General features: G+C 35.9%; 1 protein-coding gene across 1 annotated transcript in view; it reads right to left on the bottom strand.

Annotated features, from left to right (window-relative positions):
• HCN1 (hyperpolarization activated cyclic nucleotide gated potassium channel 1) overlaps positions 1-19,643 on the bottom strand; it is a gene marked incomplete at both ends in the record, with an annotated part of 192,146 nt that overhangs the window by 165,523 nt on the left and 6,980 nt on the right. The window contains one exon of the mRNA XM_083883306.1: positions 2,876-3,299. Within this exon, the coding sequence (XP_083739432.1) occupies positions 2,876-3,299 (424 nt within the window). The remainder of the gene's footprint in view (positions 1-2,875; positions 3,300-19,643) is intronic.

Genomic DNA, 19,643 nt, shown 5'->3' with positions numbered 1-19,643 from the left:
TGTCTAAAGGACTGGAATATTAGATTTGGAGCTAAAAACCAGTTTCAGGGAAGTGCGAATTTGCATATTCAGTAAATTATTTCCTGCCCACACATCTCCTGTCCCTTTCTTGAAGTGTTTCTTCCCATTTCCACTGAGCCATTCATTTGGGTAAGTAATTAACATCAGACTGATATGAATATATCAATCAATTTTCATATATATTCCACCACAGGCTATAGCTGTTCCATAACACTAAATGAGGAGAAAGCTTCTGCAATGCATACATTATTTACCTTAATATTACTTTAGGTGGCTGCTGGCAGCTTGATCTTAATTTAATTGACTTAAATGATGTGGAAATACATAAAGAAAAGGAACCATGTTTCACCAATGTCATGTTTTAAATTTTTAAATCTTTTAAATTTTTGCCTGCTCATCCTAAGTTCAGGGTATCAACCACTTGAATTCCAGATCTGTGATATCTAAAAAATAAAAGCTCAAACAATGTCAGCCTGCTTTTCTTCATTGAGGATGTAGAAATACAGGGATAACTGCCTTATCATACAGCTTGGTTTGTTCATACATCAGTTATCCATGAATAACAGTTATCCAAGTAGTGTCTTGGCACATTATGAAGAATGAGTTTGCTGGCTGTCCTCTCAATATTTTTGACATAACGCTTATTATTCTGGAACCAAATACATGTATTTCAGATTTCTCAGCACCATATTTAAAACCAATGTGTCAGCTCATACGCAAAAACTATTAAATCCTTTTAACCACGCACAAGCAGGCTCCCGTTCTGTGCCATAAAATTAGTTAACAGTTGCTCCTTGTTGCCCATGTGCAAACACACACATACAGAGAACATTAATAGCAGCAGCAGCCTCACTGACTACCCCAGAGGATCATCCAGTTATTGTTTCCCAGTAATTAAGTAAATGTCATCCCTAACCAGTCGTTTTGTCTGTTTGTTTTAAAACGTTGAGATATTGTAACACACATTTTCCATGAAGCCATATACGAAAATCCATGACTTTCTGCATTTCTGATCTCTGTAAAACACTAAACAAAAATAAAAACAAGCAAACAAAAACCCCACCTTTCTCCTTTCACACATTTCACTTTGGGATTTATCAGAGCTTGATTCAGGCTACATACTTCTCTCTGCTCTTGTACATGAGAATTTTTTTCAAAATCAGCCAACAAACTTTTTACTGCTTTATTACAGGCTCAAAATAACTGCAAAAAAGGAAAAAAAACCTATCTTTAGATCCTCTTTTATCTTCTTATGAATGCATTTCACAACTTTTACTAGTGGAATTAAAGGTGAAGTTGGAATCAAGCAGCCATTATCTAAAGATAAGAAGACCAAACAGCAACTACTGATGATTTGAACCACATACCATGGTCACTTTTAGTCCCACTTAGTGGCCAATTCAACTATTCTTATTTAGAATACCTGATTTCTGTTTGACAACCAATAGAAGGGGGGGGGGAAAGAATTTATTTCTCTGCCTAGTGGGCCTTTACAGTGGCAAGCGACTAATTCAAGCTGCCAGAAAATAATGTCATTGAATTCATCTCAGAAGGTTGTCTCTCTGTGAAGCACAGAGGAGACAAAAGCACAGCTTTATGGCAGAATTGCAAAATATGCTTAATCATTTGCTTTCGCTGAATTGAGTACAAAACTACAGTGATCTATTTCTGTGCAAAAACATCTTTGCAGAGCTTTACAGAGAGGCAAAAAGAAGTAGCTTTACTAAATAAAGTAACAAAAAATAATGACCTATTTCAGGGGCTCTTTGAGAATCTACTATAAATTTTTTGGACTTTTGATATTTAGCATCATCCAGCATCATGACATTTTAAATTCTAATCTGACTTTATTTAAGATGGCTCTGCTTTTAGGTTTCTCTTAAACCAGAAAGTGCATATTATACTAGAGATAAGCAGCAAAAAAGTACCCAAAATCGTACCAAATTGTCCTTCAATATTCATTTAATTAAATATTTATCAAATAGGTAAATAAATTCATGCAAATCAATTGCAATACTACTTCCATCATAACACTCTAAAAAATAATTCTCCTTATGCTTACTGTAAGAAAAGTTTAGAAAACAGCAGTTATTTTTCCTATGGTAGCACTACTGTTTAAAACACATAATGATATTCAGAACTACAGAAATGAGGATAGGCAAGAATAAAAATGGTGGTATGTGCCAATGCATTGAACATTTCCTAGCCATGAGTATGCCAAAGTGGAGAACGCAGTTTCCTGGAAAAGTGACTATGCCAAATTGACAGGAAGCATAACATCATGTCTGGAAACAGTGGTATTGACAATTTAGAAGACAGTAACTCAAAACTTGAACTCTCCATTTTTCATAAAGAAGGCCAGTATTTATGATATTCAGCTTACATGCAGCCTTTGAATAATGAACATTCTAGGAAATCTACTCAATGGTAAATGGTTTCAACTTCTTCTAAACTAGGATAATACAAACAAGTTTAGGTTCTCTGTGACTACAAGAGTATTAATAAATTTAGGTGCCAGTCATCAAACTCTAGTGCAGGTGGTTCTTGAAATTGCTAGTATTCCTTTTTAGAGCCTTATTCTCATAATTTGGACATTTGGTAACATCATTAGGAGTCCATCCATGTGATGGCAGAGACCAAAACTTATTTTGGTCTCTTCCATTAGCAGAGAGAAGATGGTTACTTTGTGCTGTTTATTTCCAAAAACGCCTTGCCACTAGCACATGTCTGTAATTACACCAGGTAGTAAGGAAAAGCTGTGTTACATTCTTGTTCTGGAGTAGCTCTTCACAGAGATTGTCTGGTGTTGGGTAGGAATGTTAGTGGAATGATATTATAACCATATAAATCTTACCTCTTCCCACTGGTGGATGTATCTAATCAGTCTTGAAAGGCGCAATAAACGTAACAGGCTGAGGATTTTTGTAAATCTCACGATACGAAGTGCTCTTGCTGTCTTGTAAACCTCTGAATCCATTCCTTTTTCTACAATGAGAAAGATATAATCCACTGGTATTGATGAGATGAAGTCAACCACAAACCAGCTTTTTAAGTAATTCATCTTAATGATTTTAGGGTCCAGTATTATTTCAGAGCTGTCTTCATTTACAGTCCCAGTTCTAAAATTCATGATCAAGTCCAATAGAAAAACAGTGTCTGATGCCACATTGAAAATAATCCATGGTGTTGTTGTTTGTTCTGTGAAGAATGTGATTCCGACTGGTATAATGACAAGGTTTCCAACCATCATTATGAGCATGATTAAGTCCCAGTAAAACCTAGGCAAAAAGGAAGAAAGAGCATGGTTGATGTAATGTGGTAAAACATTAAAAAATGGTCTCTATCATGCCACCTACTTCACCACCAGATTTTGTTATCACTAGGGAAATTCTCATTGCTTTAACTCATTCAGCATATTCGTGGTCAGTAAAGACAACATAATTAACACACTTTGTTATGTGCCTTCCTTCTCAAAAATATGCATGTAGAAAAAAGACAGCTATGGCCTATCACTCCACGGTATATTACACACTGAAAGGTGGGCACGTGTGGCACCTGGATAAGCATACTTATCCAGACTCCTGTCAAAACCTCTGTGCTTTTATATAGATAAAAACAATGTCTTGTGCCGATCAGAAGCACTTTAGCAATGCAACAGTTTTCCTAAGATTTCTGTCCAAATGGAAAGCCAAACACCTAATAGATATATTAAATGTCAGTATCTCCTTTCAAATGTACTGATACCATTACAGTGCTGTAATAAAATTACAGGAAGAGGAAAAAAGCACCAAAGCAAAAAATAGAAACAATAATTAGATAACATAAAACCCTTCATCCACTTTTACAACCTTAATTGAACTTTCATGCATTTTTACAACCTCACAGTCTATCTTCTTGCAGAGCTAGTTAAGAAATGTTAGAAAAAATAGCTGCAATTTGCATAGTAATAGAAAGGGGTACTGCATTTCACCATTTTGCTCCCAAAGGATCTAAAGGCTCCCCTCTAACACTGTTAGAACACTAACCATGCTTGATACAGAGTGGTAGAGAGACAGACATAACTCTAGTATCTGTAATGGAAATGCTGAGTAAACGTACTCATTATATAGAATATTTAAACTGATGAAAGATTTCCAGGGAACAGCAGTATATACCAGATTTTAAGCAAATTATGATAAATCCTAAATGTTAAATAGTCAAAAAGCTACTCTTATGCAGTAAAAGAACTGAAATGGAACTCAAGAAAGCCTGGAGCCAATGCATAATCTCCTACTCTGTCCAAGAACATGATCTGGTCAAAACTGATTTGGAGAGGTACAGAACCCAATCAACAACACTTGCCCACGTAATCATTAAAGTTTCTAGGAGACCAGAGGCAGCAGTGGGCTCCAAAACTATTCCTGTGCTCTGTTCCCCTGTCAGAGTGGGGCCTGGTGCAGCGGATATGTCATGGACACACCACCAGCACATCACTTCAACACTGACTTCCAGGCCACTTCCATCATACTAACACCAGCCTCCTGACATGCAACACACCCTCATCTTGGTAAAGGTCCGTGGCAACCAGCAAAAACAACTGGCCACAAAACATTCCAGAACCATGAGCCTCATTTTTGCTAGACTACAAATGTGGACTACATTCGATTTCAGAGATTGCTTCTTGTCACACCAAATGATCATAAAATCATAGACTGGTTTGGACTGAAAGGGACATTAAAAATCATCCCCTTCCCACTTCTGTGCCATAGGCAGGGATATCCTTGCTTCGACCAGGCTCCTCAGAGCTCACCCAGCCTGGCTTAAACACTTCCAGGAACGGGGCACCCACACAGCTTCCCTGGGCAAATCATGCAAGAGTCTCACCACCTTCACAATAACAATCTTTTTGTAATATCTAATCTAAACCTCTTCCAGTTTTAAGCCATTCCACCTTGTCCTGTCACTACATGCCCTTGAAAATACTCTCTATCCATCTTTCTTGTAGGATCCCTTAGGGTACTAAAAGGACACAGTTAGGTCACACAGAAACCTCTTCTTCTCCAGGCAGAACAATCACAAAGATCTAACTTTTATAAATTCCCTTTTTTCATGTCTACCTTGGAAGCAAATAATTCTAAGTTTACAGAGTGCTCATCAGAGAATATCAATTATTATCTGAAACTGTAAAACATGCTCAAGGAAAAGCAGCATAGGATTGAGAATAGCATGAGAATTCCCAGTTTCAAAATTATTTAAAAGACACCTGGAGAGATTAGATTTAACTATCATTTGAGAGAAGAGAGCAGTTGGCGATGTACCCCTAACTGGTACTCAAAAACTCTATGAAATAGACTATAAAAATTATTCCCAGTGTACCACAATGTGATTTGTGTCTTACACACTTTCAGTCTTGCAATAAATGTGAACACAAACTGTTAAAAATATTCAGCTTTATTCAGGCTGTATGTATTTTTGTTCAACATATGACAGTATTCATCATATTTGGCAAAAAAATTCCCGATTTCTCCTGTCTTTTTAAATTCCTGTAATACTTCTCACTGTGCTAGATTCTTTTCAGCAATCTGTAATTCCTTTTTTTTTCAGCAATCTATAATTCCTTTTCAGTAATCTTGAATTACCACAAGGAACCACTAAATTCATACATCACTGCCACTGTGATCTACAAGTAAAATGCTATCAGCCAAAGTACTTCACAAAAGTGCTTTGGGAGAATAAACATCTCCAAGGAATCCTTATAAGTAGTGGAAAACAAATAGAAAATAATTACAAGAGGTGTCCTTGTATCTGTGGCTCACTCTTAAGCAAAGCATTGCTAATTTCAGATTGACCTTTCCATTTCCCCAGCACGGAGAGCAGTTATGCAACAAAGGCCAACCAAAGCCACACAACAACCAGTGGCCCAGCCAGCATAAGAGATAATACAGAACCAGGTGTTTTTAACCTTCAGTAATCCATGGTTTAGAGGATCATCGTGTCCTCTGATTATGCAAAACACACTGGTGTTCCCAATGCTGAATGTCAGCAGAAGTGGTAGCATCACAGCTAAAATAATACTGACTGCTAAGGACTTTTGTATTTTAGCCCACAATATAATATAAGCTAGTTAGTTAGTAGGTATTTTTCACTTAGAAATGACTTGGACATTTTCTTTTAGGAAAATGTTTCCAAATGCCATTCTGTTGGCCATGTTCTGTTTTATTTCAGGTGAGAAAAACTAGATGCAACTGCCTGTATTGCCCTTCCTTGACCTGTGCAGAGAAAGTAATACAATGCGTTCCTCGCCCATGGATCAGAACATCCGACTGTTCACGTAACAAAGAGGAATTTGTAAAGCCTCACAAGAGAGTGCAAGGAGCTGCTATTGACACACTAAGATAGACCTTCATTTCAAACTACTTTTAGAATTATTTATTCATTTTTTTTCTACTTCCCCTACTCCAGCAAGGATGGTGACATATCTACAATTTACAATCTCAAGAGTTCCGCATTTATGTAAGGTATTATAAAATGTTGATGAAGAGCAAGGAAGAGTTTGGCTTATGACACACAATGTTCAAGAATGAGGAAAAAAACCCAGGAGTCTGGGAGTAATGAGATCTTCCAAAGCTCAAAATGAGAAGCAAGAACTGACCTTAGCCCCACAGCAAACAGCTATGGAGCTTATTGCTGAGCTGAAGCTAACTCAGTGACGCTACTACTAGATGCCATTAACAGAGGGTGCAGAGGTCATCACTGCACTGCAATGAACTATTCTTGAAGCTTTTTAAATCATTCTAAATGTCTCAGAGGTATAATACCTGTAGGCAAAAAAAAAAAAAAAAGTCTTCAAGTATTAAAGTAGAGACCCCAATCCTGAGAAACAGTTTTTCAAAATTTATGAAATTATTAAATATAGAAATATTAAAAAAAACCTAATTAGTACTTTAGAATTCTCAAAATGGATTCATAGGCCTCTTTGGTTGATCTTTTCACTCATATTTATCCATATTTCACTAATATTTATATATTTATAAAAATTACAGTAATAACAGTGTGTTTTCGGCTCTGGAATATGGTGCCGAAGTATTGGTGTTTTATTCACTGGCACAGGCTGTCCTGGATAGGATGAACAGCCTGTTCAAAATGAGCGCCTGCCCAAGCAGCAAGAAAGAGTTACTTAGTAGTAATTAATCACTGTTTGTATTAGGCTTAATAATGTAAGATGGTATGAATTTTAACAGACATTTTATTTTCCACCTTATATCCCCAACCCAGAGAAAACTGAGCCTTAAGGAAGGAAATTTCATCTCCGAGTTAATTCACTGCATAATTTGCCGTACATACAAATTCAGATTTGCTTGCTTTATTATTTCCTTTTTCTGCCCATCAACAGCAGTCTCAATTTCCTTGAATCACCATAGTTTGAGATACAATTATCCTTATGGCGCAGCCAGACTGAACCAGCAGAAGTTATCAGTGGTCTCACAAACCACAGGGCAGAGCGAGCAGCATCTCTCAGGCATTGTGTGGTGTGAATGGAGGCTGAAGAGTAGCCAGAGCTTTGCTTAAGTTTACATTTTCTCACTTTCAAGAAAGATTATAAAAATTCTGATCTTTTATTAAAAAAGAGCAAGTCATCTCAGTAAAACTTCAAGAAATTCAGTTTAAACACTGGAAATAAATACTCATCCACATCATAAACTGGAAAGCCATTGAAAAAGATAGCAACTCCGACTGATTGTAAAAATACCTCTGAAGCAAAACCTGATGCATCACACGTTAGGTGTTCTGATCACAGATGCAACATGATTTCACTCTACACATTCAGAGAATCAAAAACTGTAAAAAAAATTCACAAGCTTTCCTAGAAAACTTGCTTCTTCTTTAGCTAAACATTTTGATTGACTAGCAGATGCTCAGTGAAATGAACACTGACGTTCCTTTTGGCTTTGTTTTTTGTTTTTAATCTCATCTTCAAACACAGCTTTACTTCCTTTGCTTTCATACATCATGTTTCACCTAACAGAAAAATCAATGGAACATATAAAATGGAACAATCTTAGCAGAAATAACAGTAATTTTAAATTTCATTGTACTGTATGGTAGCAGACACTAAACCTGATATTATTCATACGAGAATTTCATTCTCACAGGACATGCTATCTTTCTCTGTTATTCTATAAAGAGGGAACAAAGCTCGACATGCCTGAAAACATCTGCAAAACACAGATAATTACTGGGATGTGTTGAAGGACAGGAGAATAAAGGGAGTGTTTTCTTCAGAGGACCAAATTCTTTTAATGATTGCACAGGTGTCTGTGCCTGAAAACTTTCTGAAAAATCATCACTAATTTTTTTTACAACCTTAAAATGAGGATATCCCCTTCTGCCCACCTATCCATTTTCATCCTGCCCATCTGTTTCTCTCTTACAAATACACACACCTAGAGGAAAAGAAGCTTCTTCTGGGAAAAAGGCATACAAATTAAATACTAAATTCATTCTATTGCAGCAAGAAATATTGCATTCAACATCCTCCACAGAGCAAACTCTGTTTAAATGTTGCCAACCCATACTCAATTGCTTCGGTGATTTTGGGTCCGCAGCATTTTTTTTTTTTTTAATTTTAAAATTTCCAAACTTAGAGTTTACTGTGATCTATCTCTGTGACCATATTAATACAAAGGCATTAAAATTACTAGTGGAGTGCCACTATTTTATGATTGGCTGTTTTGCACGAGCAAACAGGTCACTTCTATAGTTGTGTCATCCTTCTGCATGGATAAAACTTTCCTGATCTGAATGTATCTCATTTGTAAAGCTTTAGGAGGACAAAACTTTGGGGATGGTATTTTGTTTTGCTTTTAAAGAATAAACTGTTCTCCTGAAATTGTCGATTTAGATTTTTTTATGCTACTCTATTTCCACCTTGACAACTTTAAGCTTATATTAAGTAAACACAACCAAGAAAACGTTGCAAGACTGAAATAAAATCTCTTTCATGGCTCATCTCTTTTGATTGCAAAGTGGGCACTATAGTATAATTCTAATAGTGTAGCCTACACAGCCAGTGGCGATGCTGAAGGGCAGAAATATGATTAAGTTACACTTTCTCAGATGAAAATTTCATCATCATTTGCTATTCTTTTTTTAATTTAAAGCATATCACAAGCTTAATGAACATTTATTGGCTGAGGTAACCTGCTGGAGCAGCAGAAAGGCTTTCTACACCTGTCTGGGACTGGTCAGTCTGGGACAAGGCAGAGGCTGATCTTCTGCAAACTGTGTTTCCCTGGTTGAAATACGAGCAGTGCTGGACTTGGGAACCTTCCAGCTTAATGGTTTCACTCTAATGGAGACTAAAAGCCATTAAAAAAATAACCTAATAATGAAGTTTTCAGATCACCAGAAATCTTAATTTGATTTCGGAATAATACTGGAGTCCATTACTTCAAGATTAGCCATATATATTTAAGAGATCCAATGTATGTCCCATGCTGGTTTCTTTTAAAATATTGATACAATTTCCTACCTCAAAAAGATATTACTTGAATTCAGTGATACTGAGTCTTCTTTTTTATATAACCGTAGAATGTATCTAAAATTACAAACTTCCACAATTTCAAAAAGATTTTCATGATTTTTATCTCTTTAAACCCACTTAGCACTGGCAATTTGCAATTTGTTGCTCAGTTGTGATTCCATGCACAAGGCAGATGATTAGATAAATGCATCTCCCAGGGGACCTGATCAGAGCCCAGTGAAACCAATGAACAGCAATTTACTACTTTCAAAAGTCTTCGGTTACATAGTTTGGCTAGATTTAAAGCTTGAGTGCTTTGAATACTAAGAAAGAGAATCATTGTACTGACCATGGAAGGGGACTATAAAACAAATTAACTTTTATTTATTTATTTGTATGTATGTACGTATGTATATTTTCAGAATATTTTCAATTAATATTTATCCAGTGGACATTTCATCAAAAGATAATTGGTTCTTGCTATGCATTCAGCAGCTTCCATCTGAAGTTTTCATAGTATTTTACATGCATTAACAAATTCAGTCTCAGATTTCTGAGAAATAAAGGCACAGTAAGGAGAAGTAATGTTGCACTTACTGCATACAGGAGGGAAGGACAGAGAGGACAAAGAGAAATTTATATAATATGGCAATATTATATAAAAATTAGACTCTTCGTTTTTAGCCAATAATCCCCTAACACAACTACTTGAATACCACTGATATTTGCAGTTGCTTTTCCTCCACAGAAACTTATTAAACTACAATAGAAAGAATTAAAGCCTGACTTCCAGTTAACCTTGGGCAAGAACAGTGCATCACTGTCAGTGGAGCTCTGATAATGCTTTTGCTCTCCCTCATTTTTACATAACACCTCCTTTCTGAGAAACTTGATCTAGTGGATTGCATCCCCATCTGTGGCTGGGAACAACATGAGCTTCAAGGTCCCAACCCAGGCCATTCTATGATTCTAAGATTCTTCAGCCCCATCCCTCATTAAAAAATCTGGGTGGTGCCCATGTCCAGACAGCTACCAGATGAGAAAAAGATGCTGATGAAGAGTCAGGGGCTCACAAATGTGTTTTCTCATAGCATAGTGTTGATTCTGTCTTTGCTTATCCAATCAAATGGATATATTTCACATCATCAGGATTGCTTCTGCATCAACACGTCACAGCACAAGCACAGGTTCCTCCAATCCACCACCTCATTCAGGCTATTAGACCACTCCTCTTAGAACCAGGAAACATCTTGTGTAGGGCTGTAACTGATTTGTTTCAGTTTGGTATTATCAGCCCTTAAACCAACTGAAAAGTGCCACATATTGGTTATCTAAGTGTCAGCAAATTTCTGTACTGGATCACTGTAAAATACATATTCACATTCTCAAATTAGAAATGGCCACTTTAAAGGCATGAAAAAAAAGTTTGAAAGAGACAGATCTAAAAATATTTCAGCTGCAAAATAATCCTGCATCTCATGTTGGAACACTTGCATTAATTAGGAATTTTGTAGTGACAGTAATTTTAAGAGTGCCATTTAGAAACATGACATTTAGGATGCCTCTATACTAAAAATTCAGAGGCTTAAATTGGAAGAAGCCTTCTGTAACACTTCTCAACAAATAATCGAGGGAAAAGGAAGGTAACTTCCTAATGTCTTTCCAAAAATTAGAAAGCCAATCAATATTTTCCTTTAATAGATTTATTTTTAACAAATTTAATCTCTCAATTATCAGTATAATATTTAAGTTTCTACTGATAGTGAAAATTCTATTTTCTCTGCTTCATAAAAAGATGACAGGGAAGGCATCATTCAGTAGCTATTAATAGATATCAGGCATAGGGTTTGGTGAGGTGAGGAGACTGCCATGACCACCAAATGAGGCAGGGCAATTCATTTTTTCAGAATAACACCTCTGATTGAAAAAAAAAACAAGAATAAGGCTAGGACCATCAACTCAGATTTGACATATATACTGCTACTAACAATTTTATTCTGATAATCAGAGGTAAAACTGGCTTTGTGTGTAGCTGTAAAATGATACAGTACATTCAGAAAAGCAGCTTCAAAGTAAGACTTGGTGTATCATTTCTTGACAAAGTGCACTGATGGCAAGAATGGGCACTATTTTCAAACCGAAGGGGAAAAAGAGCCAGTCTTCAAATTTCATGAAGGAAAAAATTAGAGATGCAAAAAAGCGTGAAAGAACTATAGATAGATATGAAACAAGCTGATGTACTCCCACATCATAAATGAAAACAAATATACATGACTGACTATTTACAGTCATCCTATGTATCTACACAGATGTGCAAGATTCTAATGCAAGACTGGGTAAATCAAGACTGCACATATATATCAAGTTTAATTACTATTCCTTTTTACAACTATTTATAGCTGACTTTTGGCTACAAAGCCTATGTTTCCTTATATAAAAATAACTACTGATATTTCAACCCTTAAAAATCAATGAAATTACACTTAAGAATCAGTAGGTTCTTTTATTGTAATCCATGAATATCACATGGCAATAAATAATTTTCTTAAAATGGTAATAAATCTAATTTGTATCTGTTAAAAATATATTAATAACTTGTTTGTTCTGAAAATAACATCAGAAGATTATGAGTCCATGTTCAAATCAAATTTAAATTACAATTTTATAAAATTTTACTTATACTTTGATGAAAGAGATTCAAATATGTTTCAGACAATTTTTAGAGAAGAGAAAGATCAGGTTCATGGCAGAGCAACATGGTAAGTAAATAGGGTCATGTCACCTGCATCCTTCTTTCAAAAAAACAGAATACCTAGAGCTTTCATCAACACCTATGAATATCCAATGGATTTCCTCATCTATCTGTAAGCAGCTGAGCCCAGGATCTCCCACATCTCAGGGAGTACTTTCCCCAAGCCATACATGCCTCCTGAAGTGAGGTATGCTGCTGACATGTTCTCCCTCCCTCAACAAATATAAACTAGAGAGGAACAAAATCTTGTTCCCAAGGAAGGCAACGAGACAGGAGAGGTGTTCTCAGTTCTTCATTCCACCAAATCAGAACAACTCTGTGAGATGATATTGTTATTGCAAGTTTCCATACCAGAAGTGCTATGCAAAGTCAATGCACAGGTTCAAATCCTCCCCAGTAGAGGAAGAAAATTATTCTGTAGTTTCAACATTCATGCTGGACAATTTTAATGCCTAAGCAGATAAAGGAGACATTTAGATATGCACCCAAATATACTGAAAATTGTAAGATTATGAAACTGTTATTTTAATAGTTTTATTAACTGAACTAATCATATCAATTTATCTAAAACATAAACTGATTAAAAATACAGCATGCACAACACCAGAAATGAAAGAAGTATTCTTTCACAAGCTTGATTATACCTTTGCCTATGTATATTTATTAACCCCTTTTTACAGGGGGATGCACCCCGCTTTTGTAATTACTCAGCTTGTATTCATATCTCTCTGCTAGCCATTTGCCTTCCAGGGTATTTAAGCAGCTACAATGTTAATTTTAACATTTCTTTAAAACGTCCCAATTTGCATACTGCACATCCCAGTGTTACCATCCTTTTGACAGCATAGCGCTCTGCCTGCATTGCCAAAACAAATCAGCACATTATGCAGCCAGACAGAGCAGTGATCAGATAGACCTGATATTCACTTGTTTAAAACAAAAAGGAAAACCCAGAAGAGCAAGCAAAGTAAACAAGGAAGAGCATGCTCAGAGAGGCTCTAGTTACTGGCCTAAGTAACCGAGACACTGTCAGCTCTGCCTCTGCTCCCCTCCTCGACTTTCCGTGTTGTTCACCCTCTAAACACTTCAGAAAGCTCCACACAAGCTAGGCTGAGAAAAGCCTCGTGCTGCTGCTGCTGCGAGCAGCTCAGCCAAGGGTGGTGATACAGAAACAAACCAAATTTCTGGGGATGTAACACCCATCTCTGACATTTATGGGCACTGGTCACTGTAATGGAATACAATTGCTGAATGGCCCTTTTGCAGTTTAATCCAATATAAGGAAACAAAGAGGGTTTTTTCTTCCAAGACATTACTTCAAGGTATTCTTTAAAAAGAAAACAAACAAGTTCCTTCCAAAAAAAACCAAACCAGTATATGTGAACTTAATATTTGAATGGTTTTGTGATCTGCAAAACAGGAGATAGCCCACAATATCAAGCATCAGGAGATGCATTTACATGAACTGATGCTTTTTCTCTTTCCAGCACACCTTTGCCAGCAGTACAGGAGATTGTTTCCATTGCTTGGTTGCAATTAAACATGAGAGCTTTTTACATTATATCACAGGTATATGCAATAATGACACACATGATTGAGATCCTAAAACCAGTATGTTTTAAATTCCCAAACTATGTGTAGAAAGTATTTATTAAATTACAGCAGATTATTTGCTTGAAATACAATAGTTAAGTATTTTGTTTAAATTTAGTCATATGAAATGGTTATTGAGCCACTGGAAAATACATTTTACCGAGACCTAGATTAATTCAAAATTCTGTTCTAGCTTCATTGAGACAGAATCACCAAAAGTGGAGCTGTTATACAAAATACGTACACTAGATAAAAGTTTTTTCCTCCACGCTACCTTTATTCATTTCTGTAAGAGAGGAAGTAATTTTATGCATCAGAATAATATGTCATTTTTTTAGACTGAAAAATGAAAGATTGCTAAAGATATTAAGATTTGAAAATTTATTCAAACTTAACTACAGGCTTTGTTATATGCCTCACCTATAAATATTTATCAGAAAAAATATAAAAGGGAATTATTTAATAATCTGCTTCTCCACTTTATATTTTGGTAGTGTGACTTTGACAGATAACTTTGAAGTTTCTTCATGCAAAAATTATTTTTTCAGTCTTTGGGTCTTCAAACAAAACAGTCTGTATTCCTTAACAATGGGCTAGTCTTGACACCAGACACCCAGCGCAGGTTAGGGGTTGCAGAGGGAAGTGTTTGAGCCCAAGTAAAGTTGCCTATAATTGTAGCCACAGATAAGCAGCTCTAAAATAAGCACTCGAAGAAACTTTGGTCAGGGACCCATGACCTGAACTATAAACAACCGCAAAACTACCAAGGAAGCTCTTTACTTCCATACTGATAGATAACTCTTGTTTTGACACAGCAAAACAAAATGAGCTGCCCTTTCTGTGGTGAATAAAACACCAGATGTCCATCTTTATCTTCCATCCATATTCACTCAAAACGCAGTTGTCTAAATATAATAAATAGGTTTCTGCCTTTCAGCAAATGAAAACACTTTACTTTGGAGATCTCATAAGAGGTTTTAGCCACAAGCCTCAGAAAGACAAAATCTAATTTAGCCAAATATTTATGTTTCTTTTTTTTGGAGGCTAGTGAGTTATAGACTAATCAAATGTGTTTAAACTAAAGATGTGTAATAATTAAAACTGCCAAATGGATATTAATAATTTATTGGTGGAGAACAGCAAGAAATTGAGAGTGAAAATTATTAGCAGAGCTTTTCCTCATAATCTTTGAATATACATTGATCTGTAAATTGCAAATCAAAATATATATAATACAACAAAAAGGGAAGCTGAAACGTATTTGCATTATTCTGACACACTAGTTCTGCAAAATGCACAGCACCCATGGGTGATGTTTTTTAAAAATGGTTTTACCATTTTGGGCTCCTTATGACTGGAATTCTGAAAGATGTTCAGGCACAGAGTCCAGATGCTTACAAGTATCTAGGTCCTGAAATCCAAAGATAGATGGGCTCCTGACTTCCATCTCAGATCTTCATCTAACATCCTATAGATTTGCACACTGTGCAGAGCATTGGGTAAAACTGACACTTCCAAAGCCATTACAGAAATGGAAAAATTTGTACTGGAAACAAGAAACCAAGCTAAACACCACATTCCATTTGCTCATTTTGCCAGTGGCACAAAATCAGCGTGCACATTCAACGCAGACGAACTGCCATTCAGTGACACTTCACAGAATCACGAGTCAGCAGCCCCAGCAGGAACATCTGCCACCATTTTAGGCAGATTCATGGTACCTGCATTCATTCCCAGGCTACAAAGCTAGCTCTCCTTCCCTGAAGCAAGTCTGAACTCTGTCGTGCTATGAGGAACAAGTGTGGGAGTGGAAGTTCACTGCAGCTCTCCCATCCCTTCCACAGGAAGATAAATTTGGTCTAGCCTGTGGAGAACGTAGAAGTTGGCTGCAGCTGAGAAATTGCAGAAACAACCACAGTCACATCGAGCAGTGCTCATACAGTCCTGGGGAATGAGGGGGATGGTGGCGGAAATTGCTGAATAACACTGGCTGATTGTATAATACTGACAGAATATTCCTCAGACCTGTGTTAATGAGAATCATCTCTTGACAAAAGAAAATTAGTGTTTATGTGAACATCAGAGCGCAACACACGGGCAGACTAGAGAAAGATCTAACTTTAGGAAACAAGAATACAGAAGAGTTTAAAGTGAAACAAGATATTTTAAAGTCATAGTTAGGGCCTTTAAATAGCAATGTAAAACTGGAGACATTTAATTGGATTCAGTCACAATTTATGTTGTACTTAGTTCACATCTAACTAAATAATATGTATATGAAATAATAAAATTATTAAATACTGGATTTAATTATTTTCAACACAAAAACTTTGAAATTCTTTTTGGTCTTCTTTTTCCAGTACAGAGAGATGAACCATCATAATAAATTCATTACTTCAATAAATAAACAGTAAGAACATGTACAAATCCTACTGAACTTTTCAACACCCAGCAGTATATCACTGGTTTTAATATTCTGTTCAAAATTTCAAAACTGCATTTAATTTAGCAAAAAACAAGTATTTCATATAATACTGACAGAATGCATGCAATTAAAAGCCTGTTTGGTCATGTGGGCACCTCATGCTTAGGTTACTCATCTCTCACTTTTCCCACACATTCAACATCTACTGCTTAATAAGCCATCGGATTTCAGACATTTTCAATTCTGACCCTTTTTAAACACTCTGATAGATTGCCTACCATCTGGCAGTGCTTACTCTTGGTACCACACTCCCTTTGCATTACAAAACTGTGCTTCTGATAATTATATCTTTAATGTGGTAGATGTATGCAAGACTTGAATTCCCATGCTGGCAATATACAAGCCGAAGGGACAATTTCGGCAAAGTGCCTGTGTAACAGTGTATGGTAACAGGATGTTCAACTGCATGCTGCAATTCTCAACAGAAAGCTGCTAACCTGTCCAAGTCAAGGGAAATGGAAAATATACATGAAGAGTTTTTTTAATTACTATACAAGGCATTTTACAAACTGCAAGAGGCTATGAAGAATACCTAAGCTGACTTCTCCCTGATAGTTTGAAAAAACAGCTCAGTATCTTCCAGCTAACAGACTGAGTAAGAACAGAAAACTACACAGATGAATGAACAAATAAAAAAAATTAAATCAATGCATTATTTCCATCTAATTAAAGGAATGCATTATATCTTCAGAAAGAGATGTAGGAAAGCAAAGAGAAGACAGAATTATGGGGGAAAGGAAGCTGTTTCCAAAAAACACTCTTTCAGGGACTACATCCATGTGCTCCTATAAACTTTTGAATGCAAGTTGCCTATAGCATGATTTCACTAACTGAAAATTAGACCATCAGAAATGTTACAAATAAAAGAAAAAGTAGGATTTAGTACTTAGTCAGTCATCTAGATACAAGTTTCCATGAACACTGGACACACAGCTGTGAAAAACAGCTCTTAAGAACACTTGGTAAAGTGGGTATATGAGAAAAATACCCAATTAACGACTGAAGTTTGAGGTATATATGCTTGATTTATTTTGCTTCTTGTGTTTTATTTCCAAGTTTCAATCCATCAGACTAATCCTGAGTTAGACAAGCAATTCTTTTTGATGCCACCAGGCTTGTCTGGCACTAAAGACAAGGTGAATCAGAGTGACAAACAAGCTTGGCTCTTACCTTCACTGAAAAATCAAATGCAAAAAAGCCCATATGGATCTATCCCAAGGATCCTGTAGCCCTGGATGTGTTTGGGGAACCCAGAAGATTGGAAGTGTCTACTGCCAGGCAGTAATAAGATGTTTAGGGAGTAGTAGCACCTGCTACAGGTTTCATAGCAATTTCTCTGCCAGACCTAAATAATAAGTCCTCTTGGAATCAACAGCTAGAAATCATTCAAGAGCCTAATGGAAAACCTCTCACCAGCCCTGTGAAAACTTGATTGCATCTCTATGGTTTTGCAGCCATGCTTTTATTCCATCCCCTGGGTAGCGCTGGGTAGATCTTATTCTATGTATCTTACAAAAGTTCTGTGTATTTTCAGTAGCTTTTTCCTAGAAAAAGATAGACCAATTATTTATTACTGGGGTCTCAAGATATGTTACTCCAAATTTACTGCACTCCACATATTGGCATTAAGGCCAGATCATTTCATCACCACACTGTCTATTGCTGCAGTCATGCCATGAAGAGAGGTGCTTCTTGGAGGATCTGATAAATTACTGTAAGATGCAATGGAACCAGCTAAGGAAACATCAATATTTCCACTCCTTAGTCTTTAGTGCAAATTTAGAGCTTTACTGCAAATGTAAAATTGGGTGACTTTCAGACAGAATCAGATGAAAAAGAGTAGTATTACTTAAAGATACACAGACACATCATCCTCTCAGTATTAAAAGCAATTTTTATGTATATTGGTTATTCTAAAGTCATTTTTAAAAATAAACTCACTCAAAAATTTTTTAAAAAAACAGAACATAGCTTTAACCGTGAGCATAAAGCAACCTCTGTTTTTCCAGTTTAAAAAAATCTTAATATGAATTTTTAATAAATATAACATTTTTAGAGATAGAAATTTATTATCAGTAGCACACTAAATTCCAATAGTGTACCAAAATATTTATTAAATGACATGCTTAATTAGATAATATATACATATAAACAACATCAAAGATAATCAAATGAAAACAAAATCCTATTCTTAGCTATATAGTGTAACTTAGGTTTTGGGTACTTCACTGGCAAAAATACAAATGGCTTTGAGGTTAGTTTTGGGTTTTTTCAAATATTTAATGGAAACAGTATGTAGCTCTTTTGTAATTAAATTAACATTTTCTGAACATAAGTTTATTTTAGACTTATTCCAGTTCCATTGCACTACAAGGCAATAAGATTATTGAAAAATACCATGCAGCTTGCCTGAATCTGACGATCATCAGATTAAAAGATATTAGCAGAGATTTTATAGAAGCTAAATGACAGTGTCCTTGAGGTAGTACTGACATTGACTCCAGCTGATACAGTTTTTGGTCATTAACATACCTTACTATGTGTCTAGAACAAGCTCTCCAATAATTAGAGCTGAATACACTATGATTTTTAAAATTAAATCATGCCTCTGGGAAAGAATCAGGAAATAGACAGCTAAAGGACTTTCAAGCAATTAACGAGAACTGTACTGTCAGGTTAAAAATTAAATGTTGCAAAGTAGGTTAAAAGTTTCCTCTTGCAAAAAAAATGTATATTGACATAGAAAACAGTTCTCAGGCATGAGAGAAGTTCATGAGAAGGTGAGAATGGATACTTCTTATTTATTATCAAATTAAGTAAATTTCTTTTCAATTTTTCATATTCTACACTCATCTCTAAAAATAGGTTTTTGCCTTCTTATAGCTTCAAACTGAATCTCTCAAAAATGCTGATGAAATTTAATTAAATATTACAGTGCCACTGATCTTAGATAGGTAGGCAGAAATGCAGCACTAAAGACTCATACTTTTTAGGTGACCTCTGAATTCATACATCTCTATTTCTGCTACTCCAGGCTGAGCAATCAGAAACTGAGCCACTCAAATTTTGACTTCATTATATAACTCCCCCCACCAACAAGAAAGCCTAAAGTAACTTATCAAATCCTATGCATCTTTCAATTAGTTATTGTAGTCACCAAACGCCCAATCAAATCATAAACCTACACCTTTGTGTATTACTTGATGCTTTTACACAGTATTCTAGTTCATAGTTCCCTTCATATACCCAAATCTGAGAAACCTAAGATGAAGAAAAACTTTTATTGACTC

The sequence above is a fragment of the Zosterops lateralis genome, assembly GCF_965231275.1.
Source record: "Zosterops lateralis genome assembly, chromosome: Z".
NCBI classification, from domain to species: Eukaryota; Metazoa; Chordata; class Aves; order Passeriformes; family Zosteropidae; genus Zosterops; species Zosterops lateralis.
This window is presented reverse-complemented; position numbering and strand designations above follow the sequence as displayed.